This window comes from Mobula hypostoma, chromosome 26 (genome assembly GCF_963921235.1).
Source record: "Mobula hypostoma chromosome 26, sMobHyp1.1, whole genome shotgun sequence".
NCBI classification, from domain to species: Eukaryota; Metazoa; Chordata; class Chondrichthyes; order Myliobatiformes; family Myliobatidae; genus Mobula; species Mobula hypostoma.
In genome coordinates this window covers 25541451-25567730 of record NC_086122.1, presented here as the reverse complement: position 1 = coordinate 25567730, position 26280 = coordinate 25541451, and the positions used below count along the sequence as shown (strand labels likewise).

Below are 26280 nucleotides of genomic sequence, written 5' to 3'. Positions count from 1 at the left end.
ACTCTGCCCAAGGGTGACCTGGAGGCTAGCGGAGGGAAGGAACACCTTACACCTCCTTTGGTAGAGACGTATTTCCACCCCCCCACCCCAAGCAAAGGGTATGGGGTAATTAAAAATGGACAATCATGGTGAACATGACTCTCCACCGACTAGACCAGGGTGGTGGTGGGGGGGGGAACAATAAGAGTATAGTTGTCAATGGTCTAAAACAGTAGCTGAAACAAGGCCAATATTCAGGTATAGTTTTCACGTATTATTATTTTGTACTTCATCTGATGCACGGTCCACCTTCCTTGTCAAAATTGCGAATGTTACTTTTTAAATCAGGGAACCTAAACATCTAATTATTTTTATTAATGCACCATTTCCAGAAATTTGCAGTTTGTGCAATGGTTATTAGTTGCGCTGACATGCTCATCCAATTTGTATCAGCTTACAAAGAGAGGCGTTCGGTTACTCAATTGCATGTGAACACAGAGGGCACTGGGATCTTCCACCTTCTGTTTTAAGCACTTGCTGTTTCAGTAGAGATATCTCGAGAGTTCTCAGGAGTGGAAACCATGTGCGGCAAAGCCACTATTGCTGCCTACTAAAACTGAACACTATACAGACAGGCTGGATTGAAGTTGGTCTCTCTCTGTTCTATAAGGGTTACTTTGACTCAACAGAAGATTTGCTGGTATCTACATGTGGAAAATGGCATCAAGGTTCAACTCAAAAGCAACAGTGATTGCACTTCCAAATAATTTATTCTATTCTAAATATCTCAAACTGTCATGAAATACGGTGGACTAGACTTTCCGAAGTGGGATCTGTTACCTGTGCCTGCTACTTGCATACATCTACATACTATAAATCTCAATGCCAAACCTGCTGTCTGCAACAGCCCCAGAGACAGGCGGTGAAGCCTTGACTGAATGAAGGGCCTTGAGTGATGTAACTGGAAAACACTAGCGGGCCAGAATAAATCCTGTCCATAAAATTGTTTTGGAACTCATAAACAGATGGCAGAACCTGCACCGAGCTCTGCCATCTGTCAAAACTGCCAACATTCACCAAAGTTTTTGAATGCTCAAAAATTATCAACTTGCAAGAGCAAAATGAAAATATAAAACACGTTAAATGAGCAGCTTGCTGCAACTGAGACGTGAAGGAAGGGGCTTGCAGATTCTGTGTCAGGTAGGTATAATCTGACGTTGGATCCAAAAGTAGGTTGCCTAGAAGTGTGGGGTAGTGTCAACAAGCTCCAGCTCCACTGCTGAAATTCACACACAAAGCAGTGGCAGCTGGATGGCCTGAAATGGCTGGGATTTTCAGGCCATAAAGAATTAAAGAATTGCTAGCCAAATCTGGTCCAATAATAATATACAAGCATTATAATATTTGTAAGCACTTAAAAAAAAACTTTAAGTATTTGTTGATATGGTCCAAATGCAGGCAAAAGGGTGGCATGGATGTGGTGGACGTTAAAGCTTGCTTCCATTGTTAGGGCCTATTCTGGAGTCAGGGTAAATAGCAAATATTAATTTCACTAGCAAGCTATCTTCAGACCTGAACGTGGATTGTAGATTAAATTTAAAATGCAGCCCCGAACAATAATACCCCTGGAGCTACAGATTGGAGTTGACTGCAAAGCAGGCAGTGCTGATTAATGTTCATCTTGGGTGTCTGGGGTGAGGGTGTGAAGATGGAAGTGTGTGAAAACTATATGAAATTCAAAACAGGCGTGGTAGATACTTTGTAACTATAGAATTCTCCTGCTGCTACCTTTGATCTCTCGTTATGTAATATTGGGTTGAGCAGGCCTCTGCTTGCAAGAGTGTCTCAACATGATGCCTGTTGCTCATTTTTGTTGAATAAGACACTTCTATATCCACTAGCTTCAGTGTCTCTCCGATGACTTTGTTCAAGTTACAACACAACACGGTGACTCTATGATCCTGTGACACCGATATCAAGGTGTGATGGATGCCGGGAAAGCACTGACAGGGCGGCAGTGGAGACAAGTATGATAGAGCTGTTCAAGAGGATCCTAGGTAGGCATATGAATGTGCAGGAACTGCAGCGTAGTGGGTAGCACACCGCTTTGCAGAGCAGGTGATCCGGGTTCAATTCCCGCTCCTGCCTACAAGTTTGTACGTCCGAAGGCTTTATCTCAATAAATAAAATGGAGGGATATCAACATTGTGTAGCCAAACATTCAGCTTAGTTTTCACTTGATTACAAATATATTTAATTTGGCAAAACATTACCCACTCCTAATCAATACCTTTTCCACGCTCTGTTACCTTGCTCAGAGAAACTCAACAAATATTAAAGGAATGAATTGAAGTTCCTTTGAACTAATCATTGTTTACACACAGTCACACTATACAGAGGTTATCAAAGATATTTTCAATTACTTTTCCTTTAGAATGATTTATACCACCCTCACTCCTCCCCCCCAAAAAAAATCCTTTCCACAAATGAAAAGGGAAAAAACTGACCTTTTTGTTGAGTGTGTTCCACCTGGTATTAGTTTCATCCAGATCGTGTTCAAGTCCTTGTGTATTGGTATTCTTTGCTGCGCTCTGAATAAGGCCCTGGCCTACCGCATTGGCCTGCTGGAGTTTGTATTGTATAGGATCCACCTGAACCTTTTGGAATGTCTGTAATGAGAGAATGGAAAACAATACTGCTCACAAAAGGACACAAAGAAATATTATCCAATAAAATTTACTCAAGAGATAGAGGATTTATGGTGTGAACCACACTAAAGACAATACAAAATCAAAATAACTTAGATACAAAGAACTCTTGGAAATCAAGCTCAAATATGCAAAATGGAAGAAGAGCTTGAATTTTTGCTTGAAAGGTTTACGCAATTACAAATGTTATCCAAGACAAAGAGCAAACCAAAGATGGCAAGGAAGTTAACATGGGCTGCTATCTCCAGAGGGCTGAAAACATTGGAACTCAGATCACATTTCAACATAGATATGTAAAAAATTCATTACTCAACATTGTCAGATTGAGATAATTTTAAAAATGCGAAGAAATGTGAGTAACATATTAAGGCATCCGTTAGTCTTGTGAGACCATGGATCTGCACCTGGAAAGTCTTCATTCTCCAGGGTGCAGGCCTGGGCAAGGTTGTATGGAAGACCAGCAGTTGCCCATGCTGCAAGTCTCCCCTCTCCACGACACCAATGTTTGTCCAAGGGAAGGGCATTAGGACCCATACAGCTTGGCACCAGTGTCGTCGCAGAGCAATGTGTGATTAAGTGCTCAAGGACACAACACGTTGCCTCGGCTGGGGCTCAAACTCACGACCTTCAGGTCACTAGTCCAATGCCTTAACCATGTGCCCACACGAGTAACATATATACGATGACCAATGTACATAAAAATCTATAGAATCTTTAATCACTAGGTTAATTCTTCTAGGTTTTAGTGTTATTCTCTACATATCACAGGCCTGGAAGAAAGTGTATAAAAGGCGAGTGGTCTGTTTATAGTTTCCATTAGTACCTTTTCAGTGGGCCTCCTATATAGTAATTTTTACTGATGTTACATTAAAACTTTGTTAAAACTTTGAAGGTTCTGTATTTATTTTTGTGTGTGCCATACTCTGCCAGAGCCTCGGCGACCACTTATCTTTTCAAGTGGTTGTTTTGGAGGAATGATTCTGTGAGTGGTCCCCCATGTCCTTCTCACAGCGCAGTCTTTTTTTTAAACGAGGCCGAGTTGCAAGCTTGACACTCAACCGGCACGGATGGAAAGTGTGCCCGGGAGCAGCCCGACTGGGTTCGAACTTGGGAACCTTCGCTCCGGAGTCCGGCGCTGATGTCACTGCGCCACCAGCCGGCCTTTTAGTTATTCATAATTTAGTTATTTTAGTATTTTAGTTATTCATAATTGTCATTCAAAGTAATTTTGTTTTTCATTTCAGATTTTATTTGCACTAACTTCAGCCCTTCTAGAAGAATCCTTGCTTGTCGTCTGCAGAAGTGAAAACACATTTTATCTTTCACTTGGTCTGTCCCATCAAGATACAAACCAAAATCTTGTTTTGATTCAATTCTCTTGGTGGAATTTGTCTTTGAGGAGCATTACGTTGGGTGCAAAAAGGTTCTAAAAATGACTAAGGAATTCAACTACATTACAATGGTTTTTATGCATATAATGTCTTTTGAGAAGCTGTGCACAAATTTAGTTAAGAAAAGTATCTTATAAATAGTCACTTGGTTAATTCTTTCATGTTTGGATAATCATTTCATACGATGGTCATGCTGTCGAAAATCATACATAAATGATTACCCCAACTTCTCAAATATAGTTCAGAGGCTAAATGCATAACTTTTAAAAATTACATGATCATAATCTTTAGATAATAATTTATGAGCCTGAAGTGTAAATCCAACATAGGTGAGCCTCGTGATTTAACTGGCATTGATAAAAAAGAGGAAGTGGAATACCAGAGTGGGCTATTGAGAGACAATGAAAAACTGCAGGAGCTGCCATAGATGTGTGAAAAGATAAAGATCAGCAGGAGTGGGGTCTTTTCTGACTGGGGGGGGTAGGAATTATATTAATGAACAAGGAAATGACAAAGGAAGTAAATATTTTGTTTCTGTCACTGCAGAAGGCACAGAAAACCACTTGGAAGTTGTGGAGGAATATGGGTCGAGAGTGAATGAGGAACTGAAAGTCATCAGCAGAAGTAAAAAGGAAAAATAAACAAGTGTTGAAGAAGTTAATATTTATTTATTGAGATCTAGCCCCTTCCAGCCCCCTGTGCCATGCCAGCCAGGAACCCCTGATTTAATCCTAGGCTAATCACGGGACAATTTACAATGACCAATTAACCTACCGACCAGTACGTCTTTTGGACTGTGGGAGGAAACCGAAGCGCCCAGAGGAAACGCACACAGTGACGGGGGTGGGGGGGGGGAAACACATACAAACTCCTTACAGACAGTGGTGGCAATTGAACCCAGGTTGCTGGTACTGTAAAACGTTGTGCTAACCACTACACTACCGTGCTGCTCCAATGACGTTCCTTCAGCCATATTAGGACTGTAAGGACTTAATTCCCCATGACGTAATGGCATGCATCCCAGCGCTTTGAAGTCAGCTGTTTTGGTGATGGCAGAATTATTGATCGTCATCTTGCAAACTTACTTTCATGAGATTCTGGAAGAGTTCCTATAGATTGGAAGGGTGCATCTATTTGAGAGGGAAAACAAGGACCTCTTGATCCTGTTGGCTTGACAGCAGCAGTGGGAGATATGCTGGAACTTGTTATCAGGTAAGTGGAAAACAAATATGTGATTTGGAAGAATCAATTTGGATTTACAGAAGGAAAAATATTTGAGAAATCTATTGCACGTGTATGGGGTAGCAACTGCAGCAATAGACAGTGGTGAACCAGATGATGTGGTATATTTAGACTCTCAAAGCCTTTCATAAGCATGACAAATTCTGCAGAAATCCAAAGCCACACATACAAAATGCTGGAGGAACTCAAGCAGGTTAGGCAGCATCTATGGAAATGAACAGATAGTTGATGTTTCAGGCTGAGACCCTTCTTCAGGATTGAGAAGGGGGAAGACGCCAAAATAAAAAGATGGGTGGGAGGTGGGGAAGGAGCATAGCTAGAAGGTGATTAGTGAAGTCAGGTAGGTGGGAAAGGTCATGGGCTGGAGAGGAAGGAATTGGACAGGAGAGGACGACGGACCATGGGAGAAAGGAAAGGAGAGGGAAGCTGGGGGAGGTGATAGGCAGCTGAGAAGAGGTAAAAGGTCACAGTGGGGAATAGAAGAAGGGGTGGCGGGGAATTTGTTTACCAGAACCTTTGGTAAGAGACCAAACAAGATATCATTAAATTAGAACACTTGATACTGTGGGCAGAATTTTATAGTGGAATAAACATTGTTAACTGACAAGAAAGAGGGGAATGAAAGGTTCATTTTCAAGCATGATAAATGGGGCACCAAGGGGATTAGTACCAAGGCACCAGCTGTTCACAATCTAAAGCCATGATTTGGAATAGGAGATCAAGTGTAATGTACCCATGTTCCCTGATAATACTAACAAAGCACCTGAATAGGGAGTGAGGAGAATGCAGAGACACCCCAGGGAATATCATCAGGCTAAATGAAAGGGTAAGGGCTGTGGAAAATGTGAATCAATCAACTTGGAAGTGAGAGGAAAAAAATAAAAGGCAGGGTATTTTATGGCAAGAGATCCTAGATTACTGGTATCCAGAGAGGTCTAGGAATCCTTGCACCTCGTCACTGAAAGTTAATATACAGGTTCAGCAGGCATTCAGTGATGCATATGGCATGTTGGTCTTTAACAAAACTGGATTTTAGTGCAAGCTGAACTCTCTTTCTCTAATTATACAGAGTTCCTGGTGACTGCAAATATTCACTCCAGGTTTGGTCTCTACCTATGGAAGGATAGACTGCATCAGAAGCAGGCAGAAGCATAACAAAGGTTTAATGGGTAGAATTCTGAAATGGCAGGTTTATTGTATGAGAACAGATTAAGCAGACTAGAATTGTACCCTCAAAGGGCTGCAAGTCTGAAAGAGGTGATCTCAACAAAACATGCAAAAATGGGCTCGACATTGCCAATACAAAATTGTACCTTCCCTTGGCTGAGGTCTCTAGCTGTCTACAACTGGAGGTCACACAGCCTACAACATAAGGGGTCAGCCATTCAGGATGGGGGTGAGGAACTATTTTTTTTAAATCAAGAAGGCAGTAAATCTTGGGAATTCACCACCACGGTAGGTTGTAAAGGAGCTTTTACTGACACAGGCAGCAGAAGATTATTAAGTATTACGGGAACCAAGGGTTAATGCAGGAAAGAGGAACTGAAGACAAAGGTCAGGATGAAGATCAGTGAAGATCTCACTGATTTATCAGCCACAAATAATCAAATAACTAAGTTCTTATGTCAACAGGATTGGAAATTGCTTCCCCCCCCACCACTGTTTATTGTATATATTTATTATAACTGATAGTTTTTTTACGCCTTGCATTGTACTGTTGCCGCAAATGAGCAAATTTCATGGCATTGTTCAGTGGTACTAAACCTAGTTCTGATCTGGCACCACAGGTTGATTGATATACAAAGCAACTGAAAACATCGAATAATGTTTTATCTTAATTAAAACCAAGTCTTTTTTATATATGTATATATTTGGGAAGACCAATTTGTTAGAAATTGACCATAAGATCTATATAGGTGCAGAATTAGGCCATTTGGCCCATCGAGTCTGCTCCGACATTTCATCATGGCTGAGCCAATTTTCTTCTCAGCCCCAATCACGTGCTTCTCCCTGTATCCCTTCATGCCCTGACCAATCAAGAATCTATCAACCTTTGACTTAAAATATACATAAAGACTTGGCCTCCACAGCTGCCCATGGCAAAGAATTCCATCGATTCACCACTCTCTGGCTGAAGAAATTCCTCCTCATCTATGTTCTAAAAGGATGCCTCTCTTCTGAGGCTGTGTCTGCTGGTCTCAGACTCCCCCACCACAGGAAACATCCTCTCCATCAAGGCCTCTCAACATTTGATAGGTGTCAATGAGGTCACCCCTCATTCTTCTGAACTCCAGTGAATACAAGCCCAGAGCCATCAAACACTCTTCATAAGACAAGCCATTCCATCCTGGAATCATTTTTGAGAACCTTCTTTGCACCCTTTCCAGTTTCAGCACATCCTTTCTAAGATAGGGGGCCCAAACCTGCTCACAATACTCCAAGTGAGGCCTCACCAGTGCTTCGTAAAATCTCAACATTGAGTCAACTTTCAATCCAAGCTGTCTACCACATAAAAACAATGCCCATGGATTATATACAGTCCTGTGCAAAAGTCTTAGGCATATGTGAAAAGTAAGTTTTGTAAAGTGAAGATGCTTTTAAAAATAATGAAAAGTTTCTGAATAGCAAAGAAATTACTATGAAGAGCAGAAATCAGTAAAAAGAATAAATGATGTCAATATTTAGTGTGACCACCCTTTGCCTTTAAAAGTGCATCAATTCTCTTATGTATACTGTCGTACAGTTTTATAAGATAATCAGCTGGTAGATTGTTGCAAGCATCTTGGAGAACTTGCCACAGTTCTGCAGCATTTGGCTGTCTCACTTGCTTCAGTCTCTCCAGGTAATCCCAGACAGACTGGATGATGTTAGGATTAGGGCCCTGTGGAGGCCATACCATTGGAAAGTGTCAAAAGTCTATGGCGCCCAAGGCTTTTGCATGATACTGTACTTCCATGTCTCAACATCCCAGAGATTTCCCAAAACAAGGAAAAGAGTAGAGTATGTGCAGATTATTAATAAAGGACTACACTTTCGATTTCTGTTGGTCCAAGACACAAAACAGACACCTTCACAAGAACATTTGGAAAAATTGTTTTGACAACATATGCCACAGGTTATTGATCCCTTAACGCCATACTTGTGCAAATAGTAGAGATGCTTTCAAGACCTCTGTTTTTAAGAGATTGAAGAATGACCTTATAAATGATCAACACCAGAAAACATTCTAATTGCTTTCACAGTTCTAAACACAGTTTGGGTTCAAAATAGAGAAGGAATGTGAAAGCACAAGACCTTGACAGAGAGCTATATATCATGCAACATGGATAGTTCTAATGCGCATAAAGGACCAAGTTTTAGCCATTAAATCAGACTACAAAAACAGGGTCTTTGGTGCATTATGTGATGCTGCCCATTTTCCAAAATCCTAAACTTCTTTATCATTTACTCATTTAATTACTTTTTAAGTATCAGAATAACCAGGGGAGAGGAGAGGACGAGGGCCAGGGCGAGGGAGTTATGAATGACAACTGAGGTAGATGAGAATACTTTTTAAATACTGATGACATATTCTGGGTTGCGTAGGTGGTGTCACAATTGACCAAATAATCAACTTAACAAGCCACATAAAATTCCCACCTTCACAGAAGCCAACCTCCAGTTCACTCAGTGTAACGTCTGCAAACAGGAATGCCCAATTCACAAACATCAGGCCAAATCCATTCCAGTTCATTACTGCAATCTGTTAACTCTCAATCAGTGTGAAGGACAACATTACTGTCAATACTATCCAGCTGTATTTCCTCACCCAAAAGATGACAGTGCCTTGCTTGGGTTTTGTTATCACTTGACTTTAGATCTCATCTCAGCTTCAATCCAAGCATGGACCAGAGAGTTAAATTCCAGAGGTTAGACCAGAGAGACTGCCCTTGACGTCAGGCAGTATCTGACTGAGTATGGCAGCAAAAAGCCCTGGTAAGACTGGTAACTAACTAAAAAAAACAGTCCATTAACTGAAGTCATCCTTAATTAAATGAAAATGACTGCGGTAGTTGGAATTCAGTCATCCAAGTTCAATCATCATGCAGGCAATTGTTGGGGGAGAACAACACAGGATAGATTTAAATAAGGTTGAAACAGCATAAGAAAATTTACAAGGAATAGAGAAGGTGGCGAGGATGGCTTCTAGGGATTTGGGTGCAGAATATAAAAGTTGAGGGGTTATTCTGCAGGCTTACAAAACACTGCTTAGAGCTCACTTGGAGTATTGTGGGCAGTTCTGGTCACTGTGCTATAGGGTTGCCAACTTTCTCACTCCCAAATAAAGGACAAAAGTAGCAGTCAAATACGGGACACTTGTGTTTACCCTGAGAAAGACTACCATGACCATGAAGCCTTGCGCGGGCACCTGTGTGCACATGCCTGACGTACGTATGCGCGTACGTGCCGATTTTTATCCCCCACAAATCACTTTTGGTTTAGTCTTCCCGATTATACTGTACATACATTATTTCTACTTTATATAGGCTGTGTATTTATCATATCATTCCTGCTTTTACTATATGTTGGTGTTATTTTAGGTTTTATGTATTATTTGATATGATTTGGTAGGTTATTTTTTGGGTCTGGGAACGCTCAAAAATTGTTCCCATATAAGTTAATGGTAATTGCTTCTTCGCTTTACGCCATTTTGGCACGCAAGGTTTCATAGGAACGCTCTACCTTAGTGGGGGAAATACGGGACAAGGGCAGTCCTGTATGGGACAAACCAATTTAGCCCAATATACGGGATGTCCCAGCAAATACGGGACAGTTGGCAACCCTACTGTGCTCTAAGATCAACGGCGTTGTGCTGGAGATAGAAGATTCACCTTGATGTTGCCCTTTAGTCATGTGATGTGATTGGATTAGCTGGGTTTATATTCCCTGAAATGAAAGAGGTGGAAGTGTGGCCTGATAGTATATAAAATTAAAAGAGGCATTGGTAAGGTAAATAACCAGAATAATTTTTCCAAGGTAGGGGCATAACTTGGCCCAGATCCCAGAAGATGAATGGATTAAAAAAAAATTGGTAATCTGCAGTAAATGGTTCATCTCCCAACCAATTACTATGTTGCTATCATCCGCAAATTGTAAAATTATTGGGGTTCTAACTTTTCTGTCATTCATTCTTTGGGTTTTTTTCTGCTTTGTGGGTGTCTGTGAAGAATGAGAATTTCAGGTTGATTACTGTATACATTCTCTGGTATTAAATTGAACCGTTTGATACGCACTCTGTCCAGGTCAGAACAATCCGTCTACCTTTGCCCCCCAGCACCAGTATTTATTGGCAGTCATGATGATCATCTATATTGCAGCGAATTGCCAAAATGTCTTCATACTCTTGAGAACAATGGCTGCAGGTGTAAGGGTACAAACCCCAATTTGCACACACCTTGCTGTTGCTGGAGAAAATAAGTGCTGAACTCTCTATCTGTCAGCCTTGTGGGAGGATCTTCCCCAATGGACTGGAGCAGTTAGAGAGGGCAACAAACCACTACGTGCTCACATAATAAGTGAAGAGTGATGTGAGCCTTATCAGCTACAACTCTATCTGGTCAGGTGAATGAATACAAAAAGGTTATGAACCTGCCTGCCTGCATCTATACATTAAGATCCAAGTCATTCACACATTCAAATCACCAAATTGTTAAGCCTGAGCCTTGACTTAAAATTTGATAAATGAACTAGTAGATTTCAGTTACTGATCATGCAATCTTTATATAGTCTAAGTAATCCTTATTTCAGTATTGAAATATTTTTATTGAGATACAGTGTGGAGTAGGCCCTTCTGGCCCTTGCCACCCAGCAACCCCCAACTTAACCCTAGCCTAATCATGGGACAAAGCTGGTCGGTGGTGTAGCGGCATGAGCACCGGACTTCGAGGCAAATGGTCCCAGGTTCGAATCTGGCCTGCTCCATGCATGCTTCCCATCCGTGCTGGGTTGAGCATTGAGCCAGCAACTCAGCCTCGTGAAAAACAGACAAATGTTAAGGAAACAGCAAGGGACCGCCCCATGCACCATAAGGTGCGGAAAGGAACAATTTATAGTGACCAATTAACCATCCAACCGGTACGCCTTTGGACTGTGGGAGGAAACCAGAGCACGCAGAGGAAAACCACATGGCCATGGGGAGAACATACATATAAACCCATTACAGGCAGTGATGGGAATTGAACCCGAGATGCCTGCATTGTAAAGCGTTGTGCTAACTACTATGCTACCGTGCCACACTATATTAACCCAGTATTGTCTGAAATAATCAGTGATGGGCAATTATTCATTATAGCTTTTGTTGTAATGTTACTGAAATTTTGAGCATTATATGCAGTCACACAGAAGAGAGAGACACTCTCTCCAGACCAGTATGCCCATCCACCCAAATCCTATCGACCAGCACTTAGTCCACAGCCTTCTGCACCTCAACAACTCAAGCCTTTTGTCCAGATATCTGGATCTTAAATGTTGTGAGAACCATGTTTTCAAGCAGTACATTCCAGAGTGCATAAACCATCTGAATGGGAAAAAAACCCTCCGATTCCCTCTCATCCTCACATTAATCCTAATTTCTTCAGGCTTTAGATGTCTTGGCTACAGGTAAAGTTTCTCATTATCTATTCTACCTATGCCTCTTGCAATTTAGTTCACCTCTGTCAAATTTGCCTCTACTTCCTCTGCTCCAAGGAAAACAAACCCAGCTAATCTGACTGAACATCATAACTGAACGCGCCATCCCTGGAGGTAAATAAATTTTACTTTCTCAATAATTAGATGAGTACCAGGCTACAACATTGTTTCTGCAGTATTAAATATCTAAGTTCCCTTCATATTGTACAAATATTTCAGAAACACATTTAATACATTACAATGAAGGATCCTAAGAAGCCGAATTCACACAAAGGGCATGGGTTTTCATAAAACTTTCACGAGAGTGGTGAGAGCGTGCAGTGGGCTGCCGGCAGCGGTGGGTGAGGCAGAAACGACAGGGTCTTTTAAGAGTCTCCTGGATGGTTACATGGAGCTTAGAAGAATAGAGGGCTATGGGTAAAGCCTAGGCAGTTCTAAGGTAGGGACATGTTCGGCACAGCTTTGCGGGCCGAAGGGCCTGTATTGTGCTGTATGTTTTCTATGTTACTATGAATAGTAAATGCATTTGAACATCCATCAAAAAGTAAAAGTTCTACACTTGGGGTGGCACGGTGGCGTAGTGGTCAGCACAACGCCTTACAGTACCAGCGACCTGCGTTCAATTCCCGCCGCTGCCTGTAAGGAGTTTGTACGTTCTCCCCGTGACCACGTCGGTTTCCTCCGGGTGCTCCAGTTCCCACCCCCCCCACCCCAAAGTCCAAGACATACTGGCTGATAGGTTAGCTGGTCACTGTAAACTGTGCTGCGATTAGGCTAGGGTTAAATCGGGGAACTGCTGGGCAGCCTGGTTCAAAGGGCCGTGAGGGCCCTGATTCGGTGCTGTACTAAATAATATATTTACAAAATTCTCACTTACTCACAGGACAGTGTAAATAAAGTTCGGTACCTTAATGCTGTCCGTGTAATGCCCAAGTAACAATTTTCCCAGGAAACATATTATGCATCAGAGAGGAAGATAAATACCTCATCATCTGTATCCAACTCTTCACTTAAAGCAGAAGACTCCAGCTCATCCGTTTTCACATTGAAGCAGTCTCCACTGGTCTCTAAAACATTACCAAGTGGATCTGGGTCCAAGGACAATCCTGATGGACTGGAATCATCACACTCTGACTTAAATAAACGCTCCATTATTCCTGCTTCAATGAAATCATCATCAAGGTACAAACTCAAAACATTTTCCTGCAAATCAGCCTGCACGCCATATTCCCAACTTTCAGCTCTGTTTGCTTGTTCTTCCTCTGTTGGTTTAATAATCTCTTCATCTTCATCAGATTGGAAAAGGAATCTGATTGCTTCAAGTGATTCCTCAGAACCCACGTCAATTGGCAATCCCTCACTACAAGATCGAATATTTTCAACAACCAGATCGGATGCAGAATAGATTTTTGTGGTATCATTATCAATTGGTTCTTCTATAGTATTTACGTGTGCTGGATCTAAAGTAGCAGGGTCTGCAACATCTGAGCATTTTACTGCATCAGACTCTATCTGTTCATCCAATTGAAAATCGGTGAGACAGCCTCTTTGAAGCACATGGATCTCTGTTGCTTCAGTTTCCGATGATACTAATTGAACACTAGATTCACATTCTTCAAATTCAAGGCACTTGCTGCCTTTTATTTCTGAAATAAAGTCTTGCTCTTCTTGACCAGAACCATCAGCAAGTTTCTCCACATCAAAATCGTCTTCATTCACATTAGAAAATATTTCTTCCTGAGAAAGGTTTATGAGATCTACATTAGGTTTTGAAGGATGGAGAGAATAACTTGCAGTAGGTGGCTCTGCAACTGTTTCACATTCTTCTAACTGGACAAATGCCGCCTGTACATCCCTGGTCTCCACCACATTGTGCGATGTTGCCATCTGCTGAGCACAGTGTGAGAGATCTAGACAAGATGTTTCAATGGAGTCTGTTGTAGGATTTTCTATAACAAAATGACATTCATTTGATTGGACAAAATTTGTCTGTGTGTCATGGGCTTCCTCAGCAGTAGGCAATTTCACTACTTCCTGAGCATAACAAGCAAGATTTAAATCTGATGGTATGCTTGAACCTGCTGTAGGACACAGAACAACTGCTTCATATTTTTCTAACTGAATGGAGTTTAGTTGTTCATCTTTTATAACAGTATTATGCATTTCACAGTTACCAATTAAGGTTTCAGATTCAATATCTGCAGCCCTTGTCATAAATACAGTTTCTTCATCATCGTTAATTATTTCATCAATGAGCACCTCACCTGCATCGATCAGAATTTCTTCAGAGGCATCATGACTTATTTCTAAATTACAATCTTCTTTCAATAGACTTGGAATCTCTTGCTGACTTACACTGGCAGCATGTTCAGCATCACACTCTTGTGGAAGGGTACACTCAGATCTCTCTGTCTGAGCAGTGTTATTTTTCCACTCTGCACAAGTAGTTGATCTTTGTTCAGCTGCAGTCATTCTCCTAACATGTTGATGTTTATTTTCTAACTCTTCAAAGATTTTCTCTTCCTCTAATCTCCTGTTAACTGAAGAGCTAAATTTTTGAAATGCCATGAACTCTTCTTCCCCCTCTATGCCAGATTCCATTATTTTGTCCTGGCATATTATTGGTCTTTCCTCTTCTTGTTCAAACCTCAAAGAATTTGCACCTCCATCTGTGCTTGCCAATATTACAGTATCTAACTGCTGAAATGCTGATTCTTCATAGAGAACTTGGCTGTCTTCAATCATCTTTCGCTCCTCTTCTTCAAACTGAAGGAGAGAGTCTGTATCTCCTTCATTGCTTTCCAAGATTACAGCATCCAACTGAAGTGCAGGCTCTTCAAAATGGAATTCTATGTCTTCAGTCTGGCTCTGCTCTTCTTCAAACTGTGTGACAGAGTCTGTATTTTCCAGTATTACAGCATCTAGGTGCTGAAGGGCTGATCTTTCATCCAGAAATTCTGCGTCTTCAATCGGTCTTTGAGCTTCTTCGAATGGCATCCTCAAATTGAATCCCTCTGTGCTTTCCAAATTGATGTCATCAATTTGCTGAAATGCCAGCTCATCATTAAGTTCTCTGTCTTCAATCAGGCTTCGCTCTATTTCTTCAAATTGTATCAGAGAATCTGTATCGCCCTCAGTCTCTCTCAAGATTGTAGCATCTATATGAAGTGATTCTTTAAAAATACATGCTCTATCTTCAACAAGGTTTGCATTGTCAGTAAACTCTATGAGAGATTCAGTATCTCTCTGCATAGTTTCTATTGCAGCATATTGTTCAAATAGTTTCTTACCAGGTTCCATGTCATCGATCAATTTTTGTTCTTCAAATCTTGGAATGAGTGCGTCATCTATATTTTTAGTAATTACACTATCTAGCTGTTGAAGTGCAAAATCTTCCACGAGATCATCTTTTTCCTCAGTCAATCTTTGCTCTTCTTGCTCAAACTGTAATAGGGAGTCAGTGTCTTCCTCTCTACTCTCCTGGATTATAGCATCTAATTGCTGAAGCGCTAATTGTTCACTAAGAAATTCTGAGGCAAAAAACATTCGTTCAGTTTCACGCTGTTGCACCATTTCAAGATTTAGATGGCTTTTATTATCTGTTTCATAATCTTGCTCATCAAATTCAGCAGTAACCTCTAGTTTGGTTGCATCAGGGTGAAACATCCCTCTGCATTCTATAGATGTTGCATATGTGACGTTCTTTTCCTGTACAAGATCATTAGTCCTTTTATGTAGAAACGAGGCATCTTCCAACATCCCTTTAGCCTTCAATGCTCTCGGCCACGTTGCAGATACACTTGTATGATGCTCTGGTAAAAACCTTGTCAGCTCCAGTACATCTTTGTATTCCATTAAAGGAGCACTTTCACTTTCCGAGTTTTGAGACAAAACTGTAGCGGTTCGCAACTTATTTCCTGCTCCTTGCTGAAAGGCCAGGGTCCCTGCAGATTTGTTTTCAACCTCCAATGCCGATTTAACTGTGACCAGTTCTTTTTCAGGAGACAGATCAGGGCTTTCGACAGACAAGTAGCCAGAATGCCTCTTCTCCTTAATTGAATTAGAACTATCTGTCGGCTCATTCGCTGAGATCTCAGTTCGTTCCATGAAGTCTGGGAAGTTTGGAGGCAGGAAAGCTTTCCAGGACCTCCTGTTTGTGTTTTCTTTCCTCTCCACGTGGGGCCTTCTCTTTGGTGGACCAGAAGACCGAATAACATCACTGCTCAGTTTTAATGCATCAAATATGAGTCTTTCGTCTAATTTTTTGCTTTCAGAACTAGTCCGTGTTTCGAATACGTTTGACGTGGTGGGAGTCCCATTACTTGATAAAGTGCTAGTATCTACAGCTCTCTGACTTTGCGAATGTGTGTGATCAACAAAACTTCTCGATGGCTGGTTAGCCCTTGTCCCTAGGTCTATCTGTTCATTAATTCTCATCGTATCATATATGGATCTTTGTGGAATGTAACAATCTTCAATGTACATATCATCCTCTTCACTTTTTCTCAAGCAGGTGGGATTATTACGTCGCAAACAGTCTGGCCTGCTGAGTGGCTTCCCCATAATTAAATCAGAATTTCAAAAATCCAGAGTAAAAAGATAGATTATTTTCTTTAAACAGTAAATAAACTATATTCCAAATCCAAAATAGAAGTTTGCATGTATATTTTAATTCAAAAGAGACTCTGTATTGTTTAGATATTCCAACAACATTTTACTCACTTGTCATATCAATGAAGCTCAGGCACTCTAAAAGAAATCATTCCACGACAATCAGCCAAACCACATTTATGCATTCAAGTCAGATTCTTTCTAGTTGTCTGTTCAAATGCATTGTGGCTGATAAGAATAAGGTAGTTCAACTGCTGTATTCGAACTCTGTGCAAATTCCTTTCATTTTAACCACAAACGTTACAATGCCCAAATCCCCTGCTGCTGCAAGAGAGGCAGTCCTTGAAATTCCACATGTTTTCTTTTGAAAAGTGATTCTTGGCGGATATTCCGGCAGATTCAAAGACAGGAAGTTCTTCAATCACTGGAGCTTCAGCTGCTTCCTTTCTTAGCAACATCATGGCATTTTTTAAAATGGTGCAACTTCAGAACAATGGTTAAAAGTTTCCAGATGAGCTTTTCCTTAAAGAGAATATTGTTCATTTATTACTTATAAATCAATCCTTTCCAGGTTGACGATTATCTGGCATAATCCTGCAATTCCAGTCAGTATATACGTTTATACTGTTTAACGCCAACTTAAAATGCACTGGTGCCTAACAGTTCAGATTCTCATCCAACAAGGTTCACTTATTTTTTTATTCCTGTTTTAAACCAGGTATTTTTTCTTAATCTCCAGCTGTTGGGGAAAAAATTCCTTTCTCCTTAGTTTATGAACAGTAACAACCAGCTGTGAGAGGTATAACTGACTTTATTCTCCGGAAAACGTTGTGTCCAGCTGTCACATTGTGCAAGGCAAAGTTTTACCGTTGAACAAAAGAGTATCGAGAGCTTCCACGTTCTATCCAGTTTTTTCTTCCAAATGTCTCAGGCAGCTCCTTCCTTAGCATGTGCTGTCTAAAGTAAGTTAGCACGACTGGTTGGCTCACAGGCAATCTAAAACTGCTATGATTAATCCCATAGCCTACGTCAGCTTCTGTGGCTAATTAGATGCAGTTACGCTTTCTCAGCCACAAAGAATCCCGTAGCAGCCTTGTCAACTTTCCAAAACTTAGTTAGAGGTTTAAAAAAGTTTTAAACACTTACTTCTCTTACTTGATTGTAAAACTGACACAGGAACTTAACCAGTACTCTAGGCAAATGGTTCCCACTGCAGTTTTTTCTCTCAACCGACTTCAGTGTCTCCCTGCTGCACAGACAAAGAAACGCCCTTTTTTGGTCGCTCTCCTACACTCTCTCTCTCTCTCCCTCTCTCTCTCTCTCTCTCTCTGTCACACACAACACTGAATAGCATCTGTTGTGATCCTTTTTTCACCGCCAATCTTGCAACATTATGAATGCCACTGAAGATTCGACCTTGTGCACTCTTCCCTTCCCCGATTACGTTTCAGCCCCATGTGGTCAAACTGTAGCTTCTCAGAAAGTTGACTCTTTAACGGCTGTTTGTCTCCTGCTTTTTCCTCTAGTTTGCATATGAGACGTAACTGTGGGAAATGTACTACAGGCAAAAAAAAAAGCCTTCAAACCTGCAGATTAAGATGTACTTTGAAACCTGCACAGCCAACAGCACACCTCAAAAATGTCAGTTTTCATTCCAAATCAAAATAGTATAGCATTTAAAATAATTAAAAATTTGAAAAGTCCACACAATGTATTCAGTTTAGCACTGAAAATGATACATAATCTTGATTTTAATTAAATGGAAAACCAATAAAGATATTCAATATTAAACCTTTTACCCTCATTAAAGATTTTACAGATCACAGATTGCTTTAGTAACAAATCCTACTCTGAATGGCCACATAACCTTATGATAAATATTTATGTTGGCCTTATCAGGGATTTTCCAGAATATTAATTGATTTAATAAGTCCAACAAAATAAACTATTTAATTCAAAGCTAAAATAAATCTCTGTGCAATGCAAGAGTTTTCTGTAAGGCCGATTCAGCCCGTGTAAGAGTTCTGAAGAAAAATATATACTTCCTTTTCCAGTACATTCTTGCTGTGGAAACACTAAGCAACTCAAATTGCTTTTCTGTTTTGTCACATCCTAGGTGCTTCTCCAATTCCTGATTTCCCTTCCTTGTTTTCCTTCTCTTGTCTTCTTACAATGATACAACCTCAGTTATTGAGGAGTAGCAGCAATCAGTCCGCCAGTTTATGAAAACATTCCCGCGTATATTGTTTTACAACATAATCAAAAAGTTTGTGCAGGAGCTATGGGAATTCCAATTATGATAATTGTCTATACCCAGCGGAGCTCATAAAATAATATTATTCAAAGTCACAATACATCCTTTATCTTTTCAAACACTTCTTTGGTTTGAGCACCTCTTTTGGAAGGGGAACAGAAATTTACAGGCAGTTTAATATAATAGTTTGCAGTCACTAAGATTTTCCCTCAAAATCAAACGTTTACATTTATGAGAGTACTGTACTATAATAATAGTAATTTTTCCAAATGAGTTTTTGCTCGACAGTCATTCCTAGAGAAAACCTTAGATTACAATTACTCACTGATTTAAACCAAAAAGATTAAAATTAATCCTCTTTTATCCAACACAGTTTATTGCAGTGCTGTTTTAAAAGTGTGGTGATAGAATCAAAGTACAGGCAAATAAATTATTTACAAGCAATATGATCAACAAATTAACTACAAGGCGAACACAACTCGGGAGTTATGCTAAAATTGCTTAAATTCCTGCTCTGGTTTCATTTGAGAGTCCTGCGGAGCACCAGTCTCCATACTGTGTACTTTAGAACCTCTGGCAAAAGAAGAAAAATTTACAAAATGCTACTAGAACAGAACGTTAACTGACTGAATATGTGAATCAGTTCCAAAGACGAGGTCTTAGATGTGACTTCAATGTTATAAATGGTGGGTTTGATATGAACAGAATGTTTTCACTGGTAGAAGAATTCAAAACTAAGGCCCCAAATATGAATCAAAAGGGAAATATCAGAAGAGATCCACCAAAGAAGTCTCTCTTTCTAAGCAATGATTATCCAAGCAAAACAGATAAATAATAAACTGGTATTGTTGGCTAGTGAACAAAGTAACCAGAGAGAAGTACCGGTAGATCTGAAGCAGTCTCTGTATTCAACAAAATGAGACACAGCAGTCTTCATATTGAGACCCCTTTCAGAGGGGAGTGGCCTGCTTGACCCAACGCTACATGACGTTATATGTGCTAAGGATTAAAAGGCAATTCGATATTTACAATGCATCCACAATGCTTTCTTTGAGCTACACACAAACTTCACACCTCCTGCTCGGTATCCGCACCACAGACATCCGAATGAATTTTAATCAGCATTGTCTGGTCTTCCAGTTAACTGTGGTTCACGGTTCTAAGGAACTCATTGTTCAGAGCTGCATTTTAGATATAATCCACAGTTCATGTTTGCATCTGGTGGCTGAAGTCTGTTGCTGAAGCTATTTGCTATATGTGCCAACACCAAAAAACAGGTATCACAGTAACTGATGAGAATACTAATTATGCCTGCTGTGTTCACCAGCATTTTGTGTGTGTTGTATGCAAATCATAATGGTTTTATAACTTAATGGGTTTGAACAAATGTGCACACGAAATAGTCTCAATTTCTGTCAATAAGTCACAAGATCTAATCTTACTTCTTTGACTCCTCCTCCCCTCCCAGCCACACCTTTCTGCTGCTTTGAATCTGCTTTTATCTTTGTTTTCCTTTCATCTTCTTCTGCTTGTTCAAATATTATTGAGAAACTTTATCCAGAAAGATTAAAACAATCTAAATTTAAAAATTAACCTTGCCTTTTATGGACCATATGCTATTGCACCCCAATAAAAGTAGGCCATCTTAAATTCTGTTAAAATATCTTTTCTCTGAACAATTCCAGCCACTCCTAAAAGAAAACAGAATTCATAAAAAGAACTGGAGGCCAAGTAGATTACGAAACTGTCCTTTCACATTCTGGTATTTAATTTGTAACAATAAGATTTTCTTTAAAAAAAAGGGAAAATTTATCCTGTTATTATTAGTACCACACACGCATAAAGGTCACAAAACAAAATGCTGTTTCGCAACTTGACATGAAAAGGTCGCAGAGTAGCTAATGTGGGGAAGCAAAGGATTCACAAGTGATGGAGGAGGTTTGCTAATCAGAAACAGGATTCCTGGCTGGAAAATAACAGAGGAGCATTACTGTACATGACTGTGTAGGGTAATGTAATGGGTAGAAATAGACAGAATTCACAACCACCCACATTAAGTTGGGGTTCACTTTAAGAGGCTGGCCTGAAGTGATGACATAACTATGTGAAGTTTCTTTTCAAAGCCGCGCCTTATGTTCTGTGTTTGGTGGACGATAAAGAAGTTGTTATGTTTTCCCTTAAACTTAAAACTCCTCTGCCGTTTTATTTACAAAAACCAACAATAGCAATGTATCTAGGCTGGGTAGACTACACACACCTACCCAAGGACCAAAAAAGAAAATATGTTAAATTGCTCTGCTTTCACATCTCAGCTTATATGCACTTTGATTTAGAAAGAAACAGCTAACACAAAATCACCATGGACAGTAACAGCTCTACCCACAGTCCTAAAATACAGGTTTTGCACTTAAGAACAAGGAGGAAAAGTGAAAGAAAATAATATTAATTATCTGTTCTATTAATCTGCTTTTTTGGTAAAGTGATTCTTTTTTACCCCCTCCTTGTAAACTCTTCTCCCTTAGTGTGTGCCCAGTTTAATGGGTGGAAGGTTTGACCAGTCAGCACAAAACATGGATTTTAGTGAGCAAACAGGAGACGTTTAAATGTTATGTCTTTCTCAGGTAGAAAGATCTTTTTACCAGGACCTTGAATTGACCATTTGACTTGAAGCTTCAATCTCTAAAGCAAGCATAATTGCCTAATTTAAATATCAGATATATCCATTAAGGCGGAATATTAAACAATAGAAGAAGAGATATGTTTCAGAGCAATACTAAAGATCCTTCAGAAGTAACATTGCATAGAAACGTATTTTTATGTTGCTGCCAAAAGATTTAGCTGATTTGTTTAATCTTTGATGCACTTTTCAGCCACTCCGCTTCTCTGTTGATTTGTTAATGTCATTGTCACTAGGGTCCTGCACTGCTACACACCTGTCTAGCAAAGGTCACTGGATTAGGAATGGTACCTTACTGTGGAGAAGGAATATTCAGGATGTTACTGAGAACATCAGGGTCGTGCACTGAGAACACACAGGAAGCTGAACAGACTACCTTATAAACCACCCACCCGCTCACTCATCTGTCCTGTTGGCCTTGATCTGCCCCATCTGTACAGCACAGAAACAGGCCCTTCGGCCCACAATGTTGTGCTGAGCCAATTAAATTAGTAATCAAATAGCTAACTATGTCCACATCCTTCCATTTTCCTCACATCCATGTGCCTATCTAAACATCTCTTTAAAGTCCTTAAAGTGTCTGCCTTCACCACCACCCCAGGCAGCCACCATCCCCTGTATAAAAAAAACTTGCCCCTCACATCTCCTTGGAAATTACTCCCTCTCACCTCAAGTGAAATGCCCTTTAGTATCAGACATTTCAACCCTGGGAAAAAGATGCTGCCTGGCTACTCTATTTATACCTCTCATAATCTGTGGGAACCTGTAGAGAGCACCACGGTAGCATGGCGGTTAATGCAATTCTACTGCAGCTCAGGGCGTTCAACGTTGGCATCCTCTGTAAGGAAGTTTCTACGTTCTTCTCATAAGCGAGTGGGTGTTCGGATTTCCTCGTACATTCCAAAGACGTACCGGTTAGTAGGGAAAACTGTTCTGTGATTAAGCTAGGGTTAAATAGGTGGGTTGCTGGGCGACGCGGCCCCGCTCATTGGGCTGGAAGGGTTTGTTCAGTGCTGTATTATTATGTCATCCTCAGTCTAGAGAACAAAGAAGTATAGCAATGTTTCTTTTCCTAAAGATTGAAAACATTTGTCACCTCAAACACTCACACATTTCTACAGATAACGCGGAGAGCATTCTAACTGGCTGCATCACCATCTGGTATTTGGGGGGGGGTGCGCTACTACACGGGATCAAAATAAACTGCAGAAAATTGTAAACTCAGTCAGCTCCATCACCGGCACTAGACTCTGTAGTATCCAGCACATCTTCAAGGAGCAGTGCCTCAAGGCAGTGGCGTCCATCATTAAGGACCCCCCACCACCCAGGACATGTCCTCTTCTCACTGTTACCATCAGGGAGGAAGTACAGGAGCCTGAAGGCACACACTCAATGATTCAGGAACAGCTTCTTCCCCTCTGCCATCTGATTTTTGAATGGACATTGAACCGATGGTTTCCAGAGCTAACTGCAGAGCCAAATGATGCCCCCAAGATACAATAATTGGGATATGATTTTGAGTCTACTGCAGGTGCACTGTTTACTGCTAGGTTGAGTGATACTATATTGAATGAAATATAGGTAACAAACAGCATATTGGATGAGACTTTGAAAAGGATCATCCAAACTAAAGATTTGATAGGTATTGGCAGTAAAAACAAAGATTAAAAAAAACTCTTCATTTATAAGGACACAGAAACCACTGCTAACAGGTTTCTCAATTAAGAAAATAACCCATTTTAATTTAATTAGCAGCAACATTTCTTCAGCACTTTCACTGTGTTCCCTTGGCTCTTTTACTCTGCTCATTAACGGTTTGACATGAAAGCAACAAAGTCTGTGTTCTTCAATGCAATTACCTCTCTAGTTCCAAGTGCATGCAAACGTTACTATGTCTGGATTGAAGAATTTTTAAATTTCATGGAAATTAGAATACCGCAGCATTGCTTTTTTGTCTGCCAGTCGGTAATTTAATCCGCCAAGAGGGGGTGGGGATATTAAGTCCGTACACAGGCAGAGTCTGTCATGCAGAAGAACACATTAACACCAAGACTTGAGAAAAGGTCAACAAGAGTACACCTTGGCACCACAACTTATTAATAGCTGGCTCCAAATTGCAGAGCACGTTCCTTCAGAACCACCATTTACTGATGCACTTTAGACTCAAGGAATTCGAAATATAAAGGAACAACGTTATCTGAAAATGTATTTTAGTAGGGGCTAATATATTATAATCTTGTGGTTAACTTTGGAAGCAGCATTGCAAAAGCTCATTAATTTTGTCAACCATAAACAGTGAAACCAGGTGCACAAGAGATGAAACCAGGTTTTCTCTTGCTTTTACTACAAGCACAACCAGATAGATCTCTGTGTTCAGAAAAGCTATATCATTTATTATTCTATTACATGATATTCTCAAAAGGCGATTAGTAACACATCCAAAAATTGCACTGATCTAAACTTGAGTGTTAGAAAGGTGGGGACAGAAATAGGTTAGTTTCTAAATAATAAACATGAGGAAGTCCGCAGAAGCAGGAAATCCAAAGCAACACACAAAATGCTGGAGGAACTTAGCCAGGTCAGGAAGTATCTATGGAAATGAATAAACAGTCGATGTTTCCTGAGATCCTTCTTCAGGGATCTTCCCTCTTCCTTTCCAGTCCCGGAAAAGGGTCTCAACCGAAACACTGACTGTTTATTAATTTCCACAGATACTGCTTGACCTGCTGAATTCTTCCAGCATTTCAATGGTTCAATTTAATATCAGAGAATGCATACAATACACAACCTGGAATTCTTACTCTTCGCAGACATCACAAAACAGAAACCCCCCCCAAAATGAATGATAGAAAACTTTAGAAACTTCATTTTCTAAATGCTAATCTCAAATCAGTCAACTTGCATTATACATAGCACAGAAACAGCAATGGCCCATTGAATGCATGGAATAAATGTCATGCATCAGATTTAAATTCACAATTAATCTTATAAATACCCATCTGTAAAAAAAACAGTTGGTTACATTTTCATTTCAAGATGATATTTGAAGGGTAATAGTTTGAGGTGGTTATCACCACCAAGGTCAAACATGCCCAACACAAGTGAAGATTATTTGTATGGTAAGAGAAAATGGTCACATTGGGAATAGTTCCTGTTTGAGCCATTCTCCTTCAGTGCCAAACTTTAACTACTGTAGTGTAGAGCTGCACCAAGAAATAGCAGTGTGGGGATCTGTTGATCTTGGGAAATGTCTGAGGCTTTACAAAATGAACTGAAGCCTTTCAACAGTTTGTCAACATCACTGCTCAATGAAGCATCAGAAACTGTGCAGTGAGGACATCAAAGATATACACTATATTTTAAGCAATGGCCGTCAGTCAGAATACAGTATTTCAAGGTGCTCTTAAAAAATCTAATGGGGATGTATTTTCTGATTCATGATGTAAAAAAATACTTTGCATTGCTATTTCTAACCACAGCAGCCAATCTATAAAAAGTTAGGCATCAGATGCTTATAGGTTGAATCCAATTCTGCGCAATGACTCTAAAAAGAGCTTCAGTGGCGAGTTAATCTTTCACTGACCTGCCCTGGGTTCAGAAACAGAAGACATAAACTACTTCAGCTAGAAATGTTCAGCTTTACACATGGTTTTAGTGATAGTTCAAGTGACCAGTGCTGTTTCATTGTCTTGCTGTTTTCTTTTACCCTGAACACATGAACAATGAGATATTAGTACAGCAGTGAATCTGGATGGAATGCCTAATTGGCACTCCTATCTCAGACTTCAGTGCTTTTCTGAATTTTCATGAACTTTATTCATGTTTAAATTCTGTTTCGCTATCATTGAAAATTTCTGTTGTACTCCAGTAACTCTCTATATTAGATGCAGAATATTTATGCATCTTCTTTTATGTTTGTTCTTAATAAAGACTAACTTGGCATGGGTTTACGTTAGAACATTTTATTACCGAACTGCTGCTGAACCCTGTGCACTCACAACCAGGTCACCATCCTAGCTTCCAGTTCCAAGTGAACCCCTCGCATTACCCACTGGGAACTGAAGTTCTTTATTATGCACACATAATAACACATTTTCCCCCTTGAAAGAAAAACAAACACAATACTATGTCCCCACAAACCTGCAGGGAACTATAATCCTTTCCAACAAAGATATCTACATTCTGCTCTGTTTTTTTTTGAATTTTCAACTGATCAACATTTCAACTTCAATTGTAATGAATAACTTATCCACTCATCAACTTGCAATCAGTCTCTGAGACAGTTTAATGGTCCTTTTTCATCTGCTATTTGTTTCCACAGGTTCACTGCTTCCATTTGCTCATTAATGCAGTGCCTTTGCAGTACAGTACACAAATAACTTTCACAAGAGTGTATTCCAAACTTCCACATTCATTGTTTGTGAATCTATTTTGTGACATATTACAATATCAGATGATGAAAACCTGAATGAAAAGTTAACATTTCTTGATACTAAAATCGCACCATCCACTTACACATGGTAAATGGTAAATTTAAGTGCATCACTTTCCTTGTTCACTTTGAAATCACTAGTTGCTTAGAAAATTTCCTGGATTCCCTCAGACTGGTAAACTTTGTCAGGGTAATCATAAATAAGAGTTGCTCTGTCCACTTTAAAAGCAAAAATTGCATTCACTTAACTACATAGTTTTAATACAAAAAGACACTTCCCCCTTTCAGCACTAGTAGCCATCAACAATCTTCATGGA

The 26280-nt window shown here is 40.0% G+C and overlaps 1 protein-coding gene across 24 annotated transcripts in view; it reads right to left on the bottom strand.

The window, feature by feature from the left end:
* The window catches only part of macf1a (microtubule actin crosslinking factor 1a), a 599766-nt gene that overhangs the window by 117459 nt on the left and 456027 nt on the right, over nucleotides 1–26280 (bottom strand). For all 24 annotated transcript variants that reach the window (XM_063033725.1, XM_063033724.1, XM_063033713.1 and 21 more), the window contains one exon: nucleotides 2487–2648. In XM_063033725.1, coding sequence (XP_062889795.1) covers nucleotides 2487–2648 — 162 coding nt within the window. The remainder of the gene's footprint in view (nucleotides 1–2486; nucleotides 2649–26280) is intronic.